Source organism: Schistocerca piceifrons, chromosome 7, assembly GCF_021461385.2.
Source record: "Schistocerca piceifrons isolate TAMUIC-IGC-003096 chromosome 7, iqSchPice1.1, whole genome shotgun sequence".
Lineage (NCBI taxonomy): Eukaryota > Metazoa > Arthropoda > Insecta > Orthoptera > Acrididae > Schistocerca > Schistocerca piceifrons.
The window spans coordinates 236,366,100-236,383,783 of NC_060144.1; the positions used below are offsets into that span (position 1 = coordinate 236,366,100).

The 17,684-nt window shown below is 44.1% G+C and overlaps 1 protein-coding gene across 1 annotated transcript in view; it reads right to left on the reverse strand.

The window, feature by feature from the left end:
- Nucleotides 1-17,684, reverse strand: part of LOC124804818 (protein kibra) — a 200,890-nt gene that overhangs the window by 94,584 nt on the left and 88,622 nt on the right. Inside the window, exon 2 of the mRNA XM_047265156.1 lies at nt 5,761-5,870. Within this exon, the coding sequence (XP_047121112.1) occupies nt 5,761-5,870 (110 nt within the window). The remainder of the gene's footprint in view (nt 1-5,760; nt 5,871-17,684) is intronic.

Below are 17,684 nucleotides of genomic sequence, written 5' to 3' on the forward strand. Positions count from 1 at the left end.
ACGTCAAGCTACGATAGAATAAAATCAGTATGCTCTGATGGAAGTAAAAGTAGTTGTGATTGATAGGCATCATCAGGTGATCCCCATCTTTTGCTGTTGCTAACTATCACTTGCTTGTACGTGATCACTTTTGGTTAGGATTTCTTTCGTAATTGCGAGTGGTACCATTATAAACTGTTTGTGCTTGCTACAACCATCCCTAATATTTAAATCTTCTGCCTAGATTCTTCCGATTACACTAAGAATACTGCGATACTTAATCATGAGAGCACTAATACACAAATTTATGCACATAGCGCAAATGGAAATGAAGTGCAGCTTGACACTGAAAGTAAAATAAAAAAAAATGTGTGGAGTTCATCTGATAAAACTAAATTTTGTATTCAAGAGAAAAAAAAGGGATAGGAGGGCAAATAAATATATAGAACAGGTATAAGTTGATTTCGTCAATGTGATTGTTATGCAGTTGAAATGGAAACAGGTGAAGTATATGGGGAAGGCCTAAAGGGAATTCGGCTGGGTTTCCGGAGCTAAGTGCTACTATATGGCTAAGTAAAGGTCACGCAGTTCCCATAAATTACAGGCCGGTGTTTTGAGAGAGCGGTGCTAGCGTCCGAGAGCGTCCCACATACGTTCTATTAGGCCCAGATAGGCGAATTTCGTGCCTAGGCAACAAAATTAGTTCACTATTATGCTCCACAAATAACTGTAGTACTAATCTGGTCTTGTGACACAGATAGTTATCCTGCTGGAAGATGCCATTGCCGTCGGATAAGAAATCAGGCACGGAGGCATTCAGGTGGTCCGCAACAATTTTACGCAGCCCAGAGCTATCATGATTTCTTCGATTCATACCACAGGTCCCATGGAAGTGCTGGCGAATATTTCTCCTAGCATAATACTACCACCACTATCTGTGTTCGTGTCGCGGTGAATATTTCGAACAGCTGTTCGCACTTATAACGGCGTATCCGGGCACGATCCTCGACATAATGTAACAAAAAACATTATTCATCAGACCAGACGACACGATCCGTTAATCCATGGTCCGATTTCGATGATCCCGTGCCCAGTGCAGTCGTATTTATGATTGGGCCAACATGAGAACACGTAAAGGTCGTCTTGCTGCGGAGTCCCAGGTTCAACAATGTATACTGAACGGGGGACTTCGAAACACTTTGGTACTCGGTCGCCAGATCTCGCAAAGATCGCTATCTACCTTGCTTTTCAGAACGGGCAAGCCTCCGACTTCCACCTGTTACGAGGCATGGATGTTCAACGCCTTATAGCCTACTCGTAAGTCTCATCATCCTTCAACCACTTAGCCAGAAGCACACGATAGTAGCACGCGAACAGCCGATGAGCTTCGTCAGAACGGATGATAGTGATGTTTGGTTTGTGGGGCACTCAACTGCGCGGTCATCAGCGCCCGTACAAAGTCCCAAGTTTTACACAGTCCACCGCGCGGGATTAGCCGAGCGGTCTTAGGCGCTGCAGTCACGGACTGAGCGGCTGGTCCCGGCGGAGGTTCGAGTCCTCCCTCGGGCATGGGTGTGTGTGTTTGTCCTTAGGACAATTTAGGTTAAGTAGTGTGTAAGCTTAGGGACTGATGACCTTGGCAGTTAAGTCCCATAAGATTTCACACACTTTTTTTTTTTTTTTTTTTTTTTACACAGTCCAATGTTTTTACATAGTCCAATCGAGCCACTGTCACGAATGATGATGATGAAGATGAAATGATGAGGACAACACAAACACCCAGTCCCCGGGCGGAGAAAATCCACAACCCGGCCGGGAATCGATCTCGGGACCCAGTGATCCAGAGGCAGCAAAGCTAGCCACTAGACCACGAGCTGCGGGCAGTCAGTAAGGAGATACCCCAACCCCGGTGCCGGGATAACTGCCTGCCCTTTGTGAAAGTCGCTTACGTCCAAGAATTTCCCAATTTACTATTTCCCCATTAGTCTCTGCTTCGCTTATATACTTTCCTCACCGCTTCAAGTACCCGCAAAGCTATTAAGTGACAATCAATCTCGCAGTGGTCATCAGTGAATGTTGAGCATTGCGTTTTGTTTGAAAATAATCTCACTACGCTTCCGTTTCAGACTAGGAGGCAATTGTGTATTGTGTATTGAACTGGGGACCTAGAAACGACGGAGAGGCTTCGTCCCAGCCGTAGCCCGCAGTGGTTCACAACCCCACAACAGGCCACAGCAGTCCACCCACCTCACCGCCGCCCCACACCGAACCCTGGGTTATTGCGCGGTTCGGCCCCCACTGAACCGCCAGGAACGTGTCATACCAGACGAGAGTAACCCCAATGTTTGCGTGGTAGAGTAATTATGGTGTACGCATACGTGGAGACAGTGTTTGCCCAGCAATCGCGGTCATAGTGTAACTGAGGCGGAATAAGGGGAACCAGCCCGCACGGCTAGCACACACACACATATATATATATATATATATATATATATATATATATATATATATATATATACTAGATTTGTGTGTTTAATTGCTGATACAGATATTACGCTCAACAAAACGTATTTCTGAGAGTAGAAATTGCACACACATCGTCGTTGCAAACGTATAAATTCCGGGCCAGGCGGCGTCGCACTGATTGTGTGCGGCAACTGTCACGTCGGATGCTGCCGCTATCTCACATGCCTCAGTCTGCGAGTGAGCGCGCGTCCTTTGGAACGCGGCCAACAGTGGCGTGACACACGCGTCATTACTCCGGGTTCGCGTGCAAGACATCAGCACTCGCCTGGCGATATGGGGGCAAAGGTCGCGTGCTACGCGGTCCTCATGATGTATCTCGCGGTACCAGTACGAACGGCAGCAAGAAAGCAAACGTAGTGCCTTTTCTTCGTCATCGACCTCTGCCCGTTTGTTCGCTCACTGCTGGCGAACTTTGGATTCTTTTAATAGGGACCGATGTTGGAAGTCCTAGGAGGAATACTCAATATTGGAGGAATGCTCATTATTCAGGGATATGACAGGAACGCTCATTTGAAGCAAATAATTACATATGGACACATGCCCTAATCCGAATGGTTTCTGAGACAGAGCACTTTAAATCTACCTCTGTTTTTGCGCTAGTGTGCGCCTGTGTGTCTTACCCACCAAACCTCTTTCAAATTTTATTCTAGCCCAACCTACCTCTGTGCTTTCAACTTCTTTTCCCGGAACGGCTTTCTGGCATAGGAAGAGGAGTGGACCCAATATTGAACCCTGTGGGATACTTATTGTGATTTAGATCCGGTCACTAACATTTTCTACCTTCCGAACATTGTTTAAATTTGTCTTTGTTAAATACGATTTTATCCATTTGTGCGTAAAGCCACCACTTCCATAAATAACAATATTTATTAAATGTGTTCTATTTCGGAAACCATACGGTAAAGGTCATACGTCCATAAGAAATTTTGCCTCAAATGAGCGTTTCTCTAATATCTCTGAATACTGACCATTCCTCCTGGGACACTCTGTACAACTACTGGTCTGACCTGCTCGTAAAATGTGACACGCATTGCGCTAGCTTGTGAAAAGGGGAAGTGGACACCACAGATAGAATACGCGCGGCGGATTAATGATCATGGGCTGCTAAACTAGCCAGTGTTAGTATGGTTTTCGACGGTTTCCCACTCTTGTTTACGCAAATATTGAGTTCAACTTCCGCCTCAGATAATACGAGTATGATAGAAAAACAGTTTCAGTACGATAAAACGAGTAACAAAAGTTTATATGATACGCAGACAGACTGCGCACATGGCTTCCCTCACCTACATTGCCCTGACGAGTGTGGCGTCAGAACGTGCATCTGACAAACGCTAAGGGAAAGAAAGCACAAAAGCAAGTCGTCCAATATCTAAAACAAGAGCCGCCAGCACACAGTAAGCACGATGTAGAAAACGCAGATCCTTTGTTGAATGAAACCAGAGAGTGATTTAATGCAAATAAAACAAAAATACATTGAAACAAAACGCAGCCGCGCGGTGTAACCGCGCGGCGCGTTGTCACGGCTCGCGAGGCTCCCCCCGTAGGAGGTTCGAGTCCTCCCTGGGGCATGGGTGTGTGTGTCATCCTTAGCGTAATTTAGTTTAAATTAGATTAAGTAATTTGTAAGCCTAGGGGCCGATGACCTCAGCAGTTTGGTCCCATAGGAACTTACCACAAATTTCCAAATTCTACCACCAATCAGAATCAGGACGGTCTAGACAGGCCACAAAGTCGACTGACCAAGACACGAAATAGTGTCTCAGTGATGGCCGTGATAATGTTCAGTCCCTATCAGTGGAACTGTTTAATGCAAAAGGCTTTAAAAACACCCATTATACTAAAAAAAAAATAGTGACAGAACAATGATACCTAGTTTGTACCTCAATGTTAAAACGGTGGCAACAACTTTTACAGGAGCACAGCGTCTTCGGGCAGCATGGCCCGAGCCGACTAACATACTCGAAGGGTAACTTTCACTTCTGCTGGCATGTCTGCTGGTAGCGATGCCTTCCAATTCATCTATTGCAATTTTCAGCATTCATACGACAATTCAAACAGCAGTTCCTATTTCTTTTTTCATTTTTTAAGAAGTCTCGCAACACTCTTTAACAGTCCACCGAGAATACTGCACATCAACAGAGAGTCAAGGAAAAGTCTAACCCCAAAACGAACTTAGTAGGCTGCGGCCACAACTTTCAGCATGCACGGTATATCTTCCCTCCGCTATCAACCTCAAAACGTAAAAACCTTTGCCCCAATCGCAGTCCGAAAGAGATAATTCCTCCTCTGAATCTTTGTCTCAACAGGTTCATAAATTGGGTTTCGTTTGTGTGCTTACTGACGAGCTGTAAGAGACTTTCCCACGAGTGGTGCGTTTTGCTATACCAGAAGGAGATAAGTGGTCTTATTTTTGGATAAGGCTTCTAATAACAATCCGAGAATAAGCCCAGAGCAGGGTATGGGACGAAGAATAGAGCAAACTTTTCCGGATGGCCATAGGTCGCAAATACAGCACGCTGGCGCTATGGCCGTAAACGATAGTTAATCAGCGACGAATTCGCGGAAGTGTGTGCATTTGAACTACCAGGGAAAAGTTAATACTTGCTATCTAAAAGACTACAGTTACTAGTTAACTAAGCTGAAGATGAAGCCAAAGCTACACAACCTTCCATTTCCTATCCATAGCTGGTTATATTAGATGCAAATTTGCTCTGATGTCTAGTGAATACAATTTGACTATTAAATCAACTACGCAAAGCCATTCATTTGTTAAGAGAATAAGGGCAAAATTACTAATAATTAAATCTACAGAAGGCATGCTTTAATTGTTGATAATGTACAGAGAGTATGTGCGAACTTTTATTCCTATTTACAGCATATAGTTACTGGAAAATTTTGCTTATTAACACTTAATTCTTTCTGCAACCTTTGTGCAGCAGATAGAAGTGCAGTATGTTTCACATGAAAAATTTAACCCCTGCCTAAGGAGTCTCTACTCCAAACATCCTTAAAAAAGAATAAGGGCTGTTCCGTTCGAGCAGACAATAATATAAAACTCAGATAGAGCCACAAGTAGTTTTTTGGGATACTGTTTTTTTTTAAATAAAGCTACACATCAGAATCTGTTATAGATACCTTTCTGTTTTTCAAAAATTATTTCCATCACATCTGTATACATACGTTTATTTTACGATGAACACAGCGCCTAAATTTATGTCAACAGATATTAAAATAACAAAAAATGTTTATACTTACGATTAACATGGTTGATATAATATGATCCTATCTGTGGATCATACGCCTCCTCCCAGCCAAGAGGTAGTTCGTTCCCGATGCAGTCCGCGAAAGTCTGTGGCTTCGTATACCTGCAAGTCAAACAAAACAAATTACGGTATACACATTTTGACTGTGCAAAGCTTTATAAAGATATCTAAAAATAACAGAAGCACGTAAAAATGAATTTTAGCGCACATTCTGAAACTGTTTTCGACCGTGGGCATTACTAGACGATATTACAAACATGAGTGAAATGAAGCTTCCCCCTGATGAAAGTTCTGATGCAACAGTATTTTTTCTTGTGATGCAAACAAGTTATCTTCCGCATGTGAGCCACTGTCCTAGAAGAGATACGGTCATTGGGGCCGCAAATTCTCGGTCTCTGGCATGTGACTAAGAAATCTGCGCCAAGAATCCGTATTATCTCAGATGCAAACATATAAAATACAGAGTTATCTTACGCTTATGAGCCAGTATTTTGCTTTGCGTCTGTTGTTATTTTGCTCACATTTACTTAGAAACAAGCAGACAGAAACAGTCTCTGTTTCCCCGTTCCACAGGCAAGGGCATAATTTCTTAAAATGTCAAAAGGCGATGCATGTCACACGCATATGCTGAGAAGCCCTAAAAACGACGCAAGGAACTGAAATGCATCAGTTTTCCATAAGCGCAGAGGAGGAAATGAAAGAAAGCACTCATCCCGCAATTTAGGAAAAATTAAATAGGGTCATAAGCAAAATATAATAGCAAACTGAGTCCGACCAAGTTTATTTTGTCCTTTATGGCAGACGACCACAAGTGTGCATAAAATGTAAAGTTGTCTCTGTCGATGCATGAAACATACACAGTAGAAAATAAAAACTTTTTAACATTAATTGTAAAAAGACGTGTAAACTCGACTGTAGGTGTGGGCTAACGTCCCACACTTTAGGAGGCGAAGTAAGATCACGTCTCTCGTTAGACGAAAATGCCCACATTCCTGAATCAGAGAACACAGCGATAAAGTTACTGCCTTATCTCCGACATTCCAGAGATAACTCTTGGCTGGCGAGAGCTTCCTACATTCTCAACAACACGTACAGTCTGTGTGCGTGACACACACAGATGAGGGACAACACACGAAACTACTAACGAAGGACGACTCACACTATGCTATCAGAAATAATTTCATTAATCTGTGTGTGACATTACGTCAAGTGCTAAACGGGCTGGCTGAGAAAACGAAAAGTGGAACTCCGTGGTATAGGTTACTACCGAGAACTACAGAAAAGTCTATGTACACTAATAGCTTTGATTTGTTTTGCTTCGGTTATAATAACCACACTATTTCTTTCTTTCTCTTCTCCTTCTTATTGTAGAAAATTGGCTGCGGCAAATATAATCGATATAAAAGTAGTAGAGAACGGCACTCTTAGTATTATACGGTTCTTTTTTTTCTTTTTTTTTAAGTAGGGTATACAATGTTTGCAATTCTTGGTAATGTGATAACTGTACAACCGCCACCTACAATTAAGATATTGAAAGAAAGCAGACTCCGAATGTTGTAAAATAAGTGTATTTTCGGTTAATTCGGTTGAGGATTGGGCTAAAGCGGAATATTAGCAAATCGGCGCCACCACTGTCTGTCAAAAGTACGAGTGATTCAGCCACGGGCAACATGACGATTTGAAGCCAATTTTTTGTGCTTGGATTGTAAGCAGAGATCTCTGACTAAACCTATGTCGGACAACAGTGTGTCGGCCAAATATCATCGTACGACAAAATGTTGTGCACGTAATGACACTACAATGCAAAATAAAACACTTCCAGTTCTGCACACTGGCAAGCATACAACTTATTCTGCTTTATTTTAATTTACGGCTTTATTTATATACTGATAAGCCAAAAATGTAAACCAACTGCTTAATAGCAAGGTGGGCAGCCTTCGGATCTAATACAGCAGCGATTCTGGGCAGCATGGATTAGACAACCCTTTGTAAGGTTTCCGGAGATATCTGGCACCAGAGGTCTACACAATTCCGGTACATGCGGGCCCGTGGTTCGTGGACGCGGAGATGGTGCCCAACAGCGTTCCAGAAGTGTTCCATCGGGTTCAGACCAAGTGAATATGGTGGCCAATACATTAAAGTGACTAAACTATCAGGCTCCTCAAGCACTGTTTCGAGCTGTCATTCAACTGGATGACGGCGTATCCGCACACGATCATTGGCCTGGAGTAACAAGAAACGAGTTTCATCCGGTCACGCGACGCGTTCCGTTGATCCACGGGCCAGTCTCGATGATCCTGCCCCACTGCAATCGCAAATGACGATATGTTGGGTCAACATGGGAAAACGCAGGGGTCGTCTGCTGCGTAGCCTCATGTTCAACAATTTATGCTGAACCGTGTGCTAAGGAAAAAATTGTCTCCGCTGTCATTGTACTCTGTGGTCACATCTACCCTGCTCTACAGGGCGGGCAAGCCTACGATTTCCATGTTCTGTGATGAGGCGTGGATGTCCAACACCTTGTCGCATTCTCGTGGGTTCGCCGTCCTTCAACCACTTTCCACAAACACTCCCGACAGCAGCATGCGAACAGCTTCGCCGGTTCCGAGATGTTCGTTCCCAGGCTCCGGGCCTTAACGTCTTGCCCTCTGTCAAGGTCGCTTGCATCAGTGACTTACCCCAGTTGCGCCCCTCGTCGTCGCTAAAATAATTTCCCCTTCATGTCTGCTGCGCTTATGGTCTTTCATTATCGCGTCATGTGCCCGCAACGACACGAGCCAGTATCCCATCCTGCGGTGGGCAGTGCCCATAATGTTCTTTCTGTCTTATCAGTGTGACGCGAAACGACATCAAGAGATGCAGTACAGATCGACAGATGCTGTATGAACCGAATCTTTAAGTACGTGTAATTCTTAAAATGAGGAGTCTCAAACACTGCAGAAGCCCCTTCAGCGAAGTTCACATCGTTCACTCAAACACGCCACTGCTCATGATACACTACGAAGGAACTGCGGAAGTAGTTCTTAGTCATTCATTTAAGGACACCACCCTCACGATCGAAAGCGAAATATATCCTTTCATACTTTGTATCTGAAATAATGCATTGCCTCCGAGCACATACAGTATGTTGCTATTCAGAATCACAGATAAACTTACTGCAAATGTGATAGGGTATTTCTCTCAATAGGGTATTAAATGCCAAGTTATCAGGATTTTTTTCAGGCAATTGTGTACAACAAATTTAATCGTAATTTTCATTGCCATTTACATGAACAAAATGTAAGAGAGATCGCAAAAAAATTAGCTTATATGAAGGAAGGAATTATTCTGGTTGTGGGGGCGTCTTGTTATGAAGCAATTTAATACTGCGCTCCCATGACGCTTCCCCGTTTTAAGTACTATTTATTTATTCTCGTATAAGAAACATACATATTATACACAGTTATAACTATATTATTTTTGCCCAGAGTTGGCCACTTCCATTCCACGTTCTGTTCCTTGATAAGTTCATCATAGCCGGTATTGAAGGCTGAACATAGCCGGTATTGAAGCATATGATGAACAGTCTGCCAACTCCAGATCTCACTCCACTGATGAACTTCCAAGTCGTACATTTCTCATCATAGCCAGCAGTTAGAATATTTCTGATATTCTTTTTCCTGCCAAGGGGAAGGTAGGCTGTCGCCCTCCATAGTTTCTTTCTTTCCTCGTTCGCAGCTATATCTCTTCGAACAGGGGGTGGCACTATTCCTGCGAAGTGGTAAAGCCATTTGACTGGAGTGCGTTTCATGAACAGCGAGTATTAATCCCTAATGACGTAATGCCTGTTGGCGGTCATCTCGGGATGTTCGGTCGACGTTCAGTGGCTTTTTCCGACGTTCCGCCACCGGGGAGAGTGACAAGCGTTGTCACAGATTAATCATTCGTTGTCAACAAAATCACAGAAAAAACACTAAACTAACGCCAATGATCGCGAGATGAGCCCTAAATTTTTGACCTCAATCACTTACAGACTGATCAAAACTTTTTTCACCGTGGCTGTTATGAATATCAGTTAAAACTACAAATTACAGTCAACAGTCACAGTTATTTCATGTCCACTTTGCGCTCTGGAGGGTTAAACCTCCATCGTCAGGTGGGTTTATGTCTATTAATGAGACATGCATGTATTGTATGTACGACTTTTGGGTAACCTGCGGCATTGTCTGATAGCAGAAGACAAAACAACAGAAGACTGTTTTAGTCAAGGCTCAATATTATGTGGACGTTTTTGATTTCTATGAGTGAACGGTAAAATAAGTTTGAATATCTTTCAGTGGTCAAGGCCCCTGCATTCGAAGAAGAAGGTCACCATGACCTCACATCGTGCCACCATTTCGAGCCGGAGGGCAATCGTCAAAGCCGACATTGGAAACATCCCACATCTCCATCGCCAAGGAAATCCAAAGCTGTTCACACAAGTTCCGGAAAGTTCACGATGACTTCTTCGTCGACTGTAGAGGCCCTCTGCTCGTCGAGTTCCACGAACAATGCGCAGCGCCATGAAGACACTTTGCAGAAACTGCGACGCACCATAAAATAAAAACGCTCAGGCATGCTGTCGGACAGAATCACGCTGTTGCACGATAACGCGCATCCCACACTTCAGCGAGTTGGTTGGGAAACACTGCAACATCCTCTGTACAGCCCGAATCGTTCACCGCGTGATTTTCACAACTTTGTCGACTTAAAGAAAGACGTACGAGGACGTCAGTTTCAAACGGACGAGGAAACGCAAGAGTGCGTGCGGTAGTGGATCCGTCTCCAGCCGACCGCGTTCCACTAGGAGGAATTGACGGTATCGTCTTCCACTGAGATAAATGTCTTAACGCGTGTGGTGATTATTTGTGAATGGAACCATTCCATGGTCCCGTTGTGGCGAGTGCTCGGTTTTCATTTGACTGCCTCTCATAAAACAGTGTTTTGTTTTTCGTTTTCTGCTACCAGACACTGTTACAGATTAACCAAAAATTGTATATACAATAGATACATGCCTTATTAATTGACATAAACCCACCAGATGACGGATGTTTAAGCCTTTTATACGTGTACTGGACATAAAATAACTTGCGACTGGTTACAGTAATCTGCCATTTCAATTGATGATAATTTTTTTTGCCAATCTGCCTTACAGTGTGGGAAGCAGACGACAGGCACGCAGACGTTGTACGTTCAGAGACTGGAGTTGCCCATCCAGGTAGTGTTGAGATCACAGAATGACGAGCAGTAGGCAGGTAATTTAAAGAGCGTGCACGGCGGGCGGGTAGCGGAAGCTCGCGACACGACCAGTACAGCACGGCCCAGCTCTGCCCGCCGCATTACCGCGGCCAGTTGTTCAGCCGCCTGTGAAGGTCAGCGTGGGAGTCGCCGCTGCCGAGGACACAGTTTCGAAACCCTACGGCAGCCCCCATTCTTTGCCGGCACAACTCGCCTTAGGCGTCTCGCGAATCGTTGGGATTTCTCCGCCTGGCCTCGGAATCCTAACGCCCAGTGAAGCGAGCCATTGTTTTTGACAATGCCTCTACCGGAGAAATCCTCGGATAACTGTCAGCTTGACCAATCGAGAATCCAAATTAGCTGGCACACAAGTGGATGTATCGGTGAATTTCACTCTGATCAGAAAATCGTTGTAAGTTGTGAATGGTTTGTAGGTAGTAACCCCTTTATGCTCACAAGGAAAGATTTACTTACGACGTCACGTTTCCTCGTACGTGTAGATGACCGCAAAGCTCGAGTTTGCGCACCGGAGAGTTAACCAAATAGATTCTACCCGATCCAACTGTTTCACGCTTCGTTTATAACCACGTTCACCAAACTTTAAGATGTCACCGTGACAGTTGGCGCAATGATCAAGGCACTGGGCTCACGTTCGTTAGCAGCGGGTTTAAAGTCCTCGTCCGCCTTTCTAGATTAGAGTTTTCCGTGGTTTTCTAGAATCTCTAAGGCGAATGCCGGTATACTTCCTTAGAATAACAATGCTGCCTATATCCTTCCCCATCCTTGTTCAGTACAAAATTTGGCTCCGTTTCTAATGTACTCCACACTGATGTTAACAATCACTTTTCCACGTTTTGGTACGGCGAAAAAGATCACAGCATCTTTCATTAAACTCTGCGTTATGTAGCGTCATTACTATAGTGAGACTAATATTTATGCCAAAATCTGCACCAAACAAACGGAGACTTCAATCAATGAGGGAGCGATTAAAATCTACAAACGCTCCTCACTATGATAGGTCACATATCTATAAAGAGATTTATACAAAACACTGCTGTCGAAGTTTGCAGATGAAAACGTATAAAGATTCCTGCTCAGAACGGAATATACGACGACCAACATACAAAGTTCAACAGCAACTCATGCTTTTGTAACAGATACTGTGTATGGTGCTTACAAAATCTCTGGCAGTCGGAGTATGGCGAACATCTTTTGAGGAACCGCTGAAGTTTCCATCGATTTGATTAGTATGATTCCGAAAGAGTAGATAATGAAGAGAAATTTGAAATTTGAAACTTCCGCTCCTAAATGTACCTTTCAGTCATAATATGTACTTGCATCACCCCGTTTCCATCGCCATTCCATCTCTCGACTCAGGAATTGATCTAAATCGCTAAAAACAAATTGGGTTTGAAAGCCTGGTGGAACACCTGCAACGTTTTGCATCGTAGGCATTATCGTAAGTCTGTCTAGCAGCGAACAGTTCCAAACGACAGAAAGAGACCACGAGTTAATCAAGTGCTATGACTATGAATGAAATTATAGTTCTGTAAAAAGCGTACGCCACTCAGCTCTGGGACATATTGTGGGTCAATATAACGCCATTTTTTCGAAATGAAAAGTTTCTCTCTGGAAACCAGCACTAATCTGAATAGACTACGTACTGAAAATAGAAATAAGGTTACTGTTTATCATTTCGACCTGATTTCCATTAGAGACTGCGGCCAGACTACTATCGGGCTACGACCGAGAAGGAAATGGGTCGTAGCCTTGCATTTTCCTGAAACGATTTATGAAAATCGAAATAAAGACGCCGATAAGTGGATGCACTCAATCTCATGAGCCAGATAGCTAGCTAGATGATAATTAGCGGCTACAAAGATTGGAAACCTGACAACGTTGGGAGTGTTTATCGTACGCCCCTCCACACTGCAGCCAATGTCGCCTTTGGCAGAGGATGATTCGGATACCTTCAGCATCTGATCACGGAGCTAAGTTTTATTCCCGATAGTAGGCCATTCCCATGCCTATATCTCTGTGTACAGGAATATCGAAACAAACGGTTTAAACTAAAAATAGCAGCACATACTTCAAAACTGTACAAAGATTTCTTGTTAGAAGAAGTGAAATGTGATTAATATAGAGGCTACGAAAGCCAGCACAGTGCATGTTACGAGTGAGGTGGCACAGCGGTTGGCACATTGGACCTGCGTTCGGGAGGACGACGGTTCAAACCCGCGTCCGGCCAAACTGATTTAGGTTTTCCGTTATTTCCATAAATCGTTTCAAGCAAACGCCGGGATGGTTCCCTTGAAAGGGCACGGGCGATTTCCTTCCCCATCCTTCCCTAATCCGATGGGACCGATGAGCTCACGGTTTGCTCGCCTTCCCCCAAATCAACCAACCAACTAACCAACCAACCAACCACCCAACAGCGCGTATTCCGCTACGCTACCCAGTATTTCCGTGGCAATGAAAGTGGGACTGAGTGGTGTTGCCTGAAGATGATAATGTAATATATACAGTGGTGTGCAAAACTTTAGGACGAAAGTGACTTTCGCACGATGTGCCTCTGCCAAGTAACATAGCTCAAGGAAAATTGGACCGTACATAGAAAGAACTGCTACAGTATAATACAGAAGGAGTGGCCGAGCGGTTCTAGGCGCTACAGTCTGGAACCGCGCGGCCGCTACGGTCGCAGGTTCGAATCCTGCCTCGGGCATGGATGTGTGTGATGTCCTTAGGTTAGTTAGGTTTAAGTAGTTCTAAGTTCTAGGGGACTGATGACCTCAGATGTTAAGTCCCACAGTGCTCAGAGCCATTTGAACACCCTGTAATTCTTCTTCACTTCCGCTCAGGATAGCAAAGTGATCAGCAAATTTTATCACTGATATTCTTTCACTTTGAAATTTAACCCAATTCTTGAACCTTTCTTTTTTCCCGTCATTACTTCTTCGATGTATAGATTGAAGATCCCTGTTTTACACCCTTTTCAATGTGAGCACTTCGTTCTTTTCTTTCACTGGTATCATTCCGTCTTGGTACTTGTACACATTTTATATCAACTGTCCTTCCCTACAGCTCAACGCTACTTATCTTAGAATTTCGAACATCTTGCGTCTCTTTACATTGTCGAACGCTTTTTCTAGTTCGACATATCCTACGAAGGTGTCTTGATTTTTCTTCGGTCTTGCTTCTATTATCAACCGCAACGTTAGAACTGCAGTCTGGTTTCTTAAAGTCAAACTGATCGTTGTCTAGCGTCAAAATAAATCGCGACACAATACGCACAGTGTGATAGCTGCTTCAACAGTGAGGTTAAATTTGACAAATTTATCTGGTACATCTGTGTGTTTGTTTGACAAACTAAACAGCGAATTTGAAAAACAAGTGTGGTCGTTTCCATGGGTCCTTGCGCGACTCCATAGCTGGTTGTTTCCGGAGGAGTGTCAGACAGTAATTTGAAATGAAACTGCTCAAAATATTCCTTTCCTTTAACGAAGAGTTCAACTCCCTATAGAGTCTATCACGATTCCCCCCAGTTTTCAGAACTCCGCGAAAGTTACCAGACTTTTCCAGTGAATTCCATCTGCCGGTTATCCAGTTTGTCAAATACGTCGCCTAACTTTTACGAGCAGTACCGAGTGACGCGCTAGTACGGCCGCAGAGGCGCGCGCCGCGGCTGCCGCGAGGCGAGGTGTCGGCGCTGGCCGCGCTCCCCAGAAGCCGGTGCCATTACTTAGCCGGGCGGCGCTACGTGGCGCGCACTGCTGCGAGCGGAGCGCGCGCATTCCAGCGAGGCGGAAACGCGGGCCGGCCAGCGGCTGTGGCGGCAGCGGCAGCCGCATTCCTCGCTCGTGGGAGAGGCTCACGTAAACACGCCGCACCTGCCGGAGCACGGCGTGCGCAACTGCGCTGCCACATGCCGCGTAGCTCGTGGAATCCCCGCTTTCCGATGACAACTATTACTTATCGGTAAACTCCCTATTGCTAGTACAAAAAAACAGAATCTAGGCGCTCGCTTGCCAACATATAAGATGCTATCTGTAGCAACAGGAATCGAAATCGCGCAAAAGTGCGTCAGTCTATAACGTTCTCTTGTAGCAATTGTCCTCTTGTCCAAAGCTAGGAAATATTGCAAATGTAAAGTACAATGTGTTGTGTAGATGGCTCAAGACGTCCACAGCAGTACCGCAGAGTGTACCACTACACAGGTACATCACTCACCAGGCGCCTTCTGAGTTCCGCGATGGTGTTCGCTAATAGGATCTAAGGCTGTTGATAAAATATATTTTTCCAAATACTATCGATATATACCCGCGAAATTTCCTTCCCCTTTATATAGTTATCGAAATGGCAATATCGAGTGCCGATATTTTTATTTTATATTATACTTTTTCGCAATTTTCGGTAAATAATTGGAACTGTTCTTTGGGACTCGTAGTAGAACATAATTTTACTTTCACTGTGTGAAGAAGTCTTACTACTTTTTGCGCTTTCATCACGTCCAGTCTTTATCTTTAACTCAGTAGAACGAAAAACCAGCCCAGGTTGCACTATTTACTTTTCACTCATTCGATGACTAGTTTAGGGCCAAGACTCATTTCCAAATCATCAAAACAAAGCCAAAAATGGCATTCCCGAAGATGTCGAAAATGTGCAATGAACATTTACAGTGCATACCGATCATCTACAGTGACTACGTGAAGCAAGTGTAGGTGGCACAAAGAAGAAGTCCGATTGCACTGGGGGTGTGTTGCTGTGAATGGAATAACAAGATTTCCGATGTGAAGAAACAGCATACCAGTTGCGTAAAAAAAAAAAAAAAAAAAAAAAAAGAGAAACAATTTTTAACGCAACTAGCGTGCTATTTCTTCGCATCGGCGTTCTTCAAAGGCAGTTGCTAAAAATGAATAAAAATCTAAATGACAAGACTGGTCCCTGCAGTGGACGGAGATGTGTGAGGGGAAATGCTGACGAAATCGGCGCTACCGACAGGAACTATAACGTTAAGGCCGGCCGATGTGGTCGAGCGGTTCTAGGCGCTTCAGTCTGGAACCGCTCGACCGCTACGGTCGCAGGTTCGAATCCTGCCTCGGGCAAGGATGTGTGTGATGTCCTTATGTTAGTTAGGTTTAAGTGCTTCTAAGTTCTAGGAGACTGATGACCTCAGATGTTAAGTCCCATAGCGCTCACAGCCATTTGAACCATTTTATAACTTTTAACTTCACTATGCAATTTTGACACTAAGCTTCGCAGAAATGAGAAAAAACAGAGAAGACGACATGGTGTGTTCCGCACGAATCCGATATGTGATGAAACCGAATGATGGACCCATCGAACACCTTTTATTGTGCCACTTACATGCAGCTACGATTGTTGGCAAAGTGGTTCCCACCAAGCGCGAACGCGCATCGTTTTCCTCTCATTTCTTGCTCCAAGAGGGATAAGCAGGCTGCTAGCTCGTTGATGTACAGAATATCTAACAATAAATCAATACATAACAACACAGCTCTAAAACCAGCAGTATATTTGCAATATGCAGCCGATAATTTCGTAGGCAGTCATATCGGCAGTCTAAACATCGATACGTTTCCGATTTATCGATAGGCGGTAATGACATTCCTTTAAATTTCGATGTATAGGATACCCGACATTTTAAAAAATATCAACCGTCCTAATAGGGACTACCTTCTGCTTCCGCCGCCATGTCTACCAGCAAGTCAAATTCATCTGTCGACAGCTGCCAACCGCCAGCGAGAGCGCTGTCAACAGTGGTCTACTTTGCTTCCGCCTAATACTGACGGGGATGCAGATCCTTCCACCAAGAGACACAAAATACGACACAATGCCGACACACTTTTAGTTCCTGCAGTTCAGTCGTTCTCACAGTCACAGCATTTCCTGCGAGTATGCTGCAAAGCACAGATCCGCTAGTTCAATTCAGAAGACAACAGTTCCCACTTAGCACTCACTATTTGCCGAGTAATAGGAACAGTCAACTAGAAATGTCTTCACAAGTACTTTCAGTCATAGTGACAATATCATAGACTGCCAAGAGAGAGCGATGTTACGGAAATTGCATTGCATTTCATGCCACGCACGGAACTGTTAACCGCGTGAAGTACACATTCCGCCACTTGGACTTCGACGAAAAGGAGCTCTACTCCGTGAGTTTCCACGCATACAGGGCAACCCGCAACTCCCTACCTCCCGTAGGAATATCTGATACTTTTTCATACGCCCTGTATACTCGTATTACTGATTCATCATGTAGCCAAACATGGTATGATATGCGGGAATACGTTTATTAACTGTTAGCAACACAGTCTCTGAACATGAATCACTAAACACAACTTCGAGCAATAGTGCTATACTTCTCCTCAAAGCAGCATGTCAGCGTGCCTTGGTGATTCACGGTAGGTTATTTAAAACCTGAGCTGTGTTTTTGATCAACATTTTCCTCGTCTTTCCACTTGCGGAGCCGGTATTTTGTGTAAACGGCCGTAAATATTACAGTCACATAATAATGCAGCTAATATCTCATATACCCCATATCGTTCGTGGATGACAAGTAGTCAACAGTTCGTTGCTCTTGGCTGCCAGATATAACTAAATGATTCAGCACCTCTTTTTCAGTGATTGTCGTGCCTCTGTGGG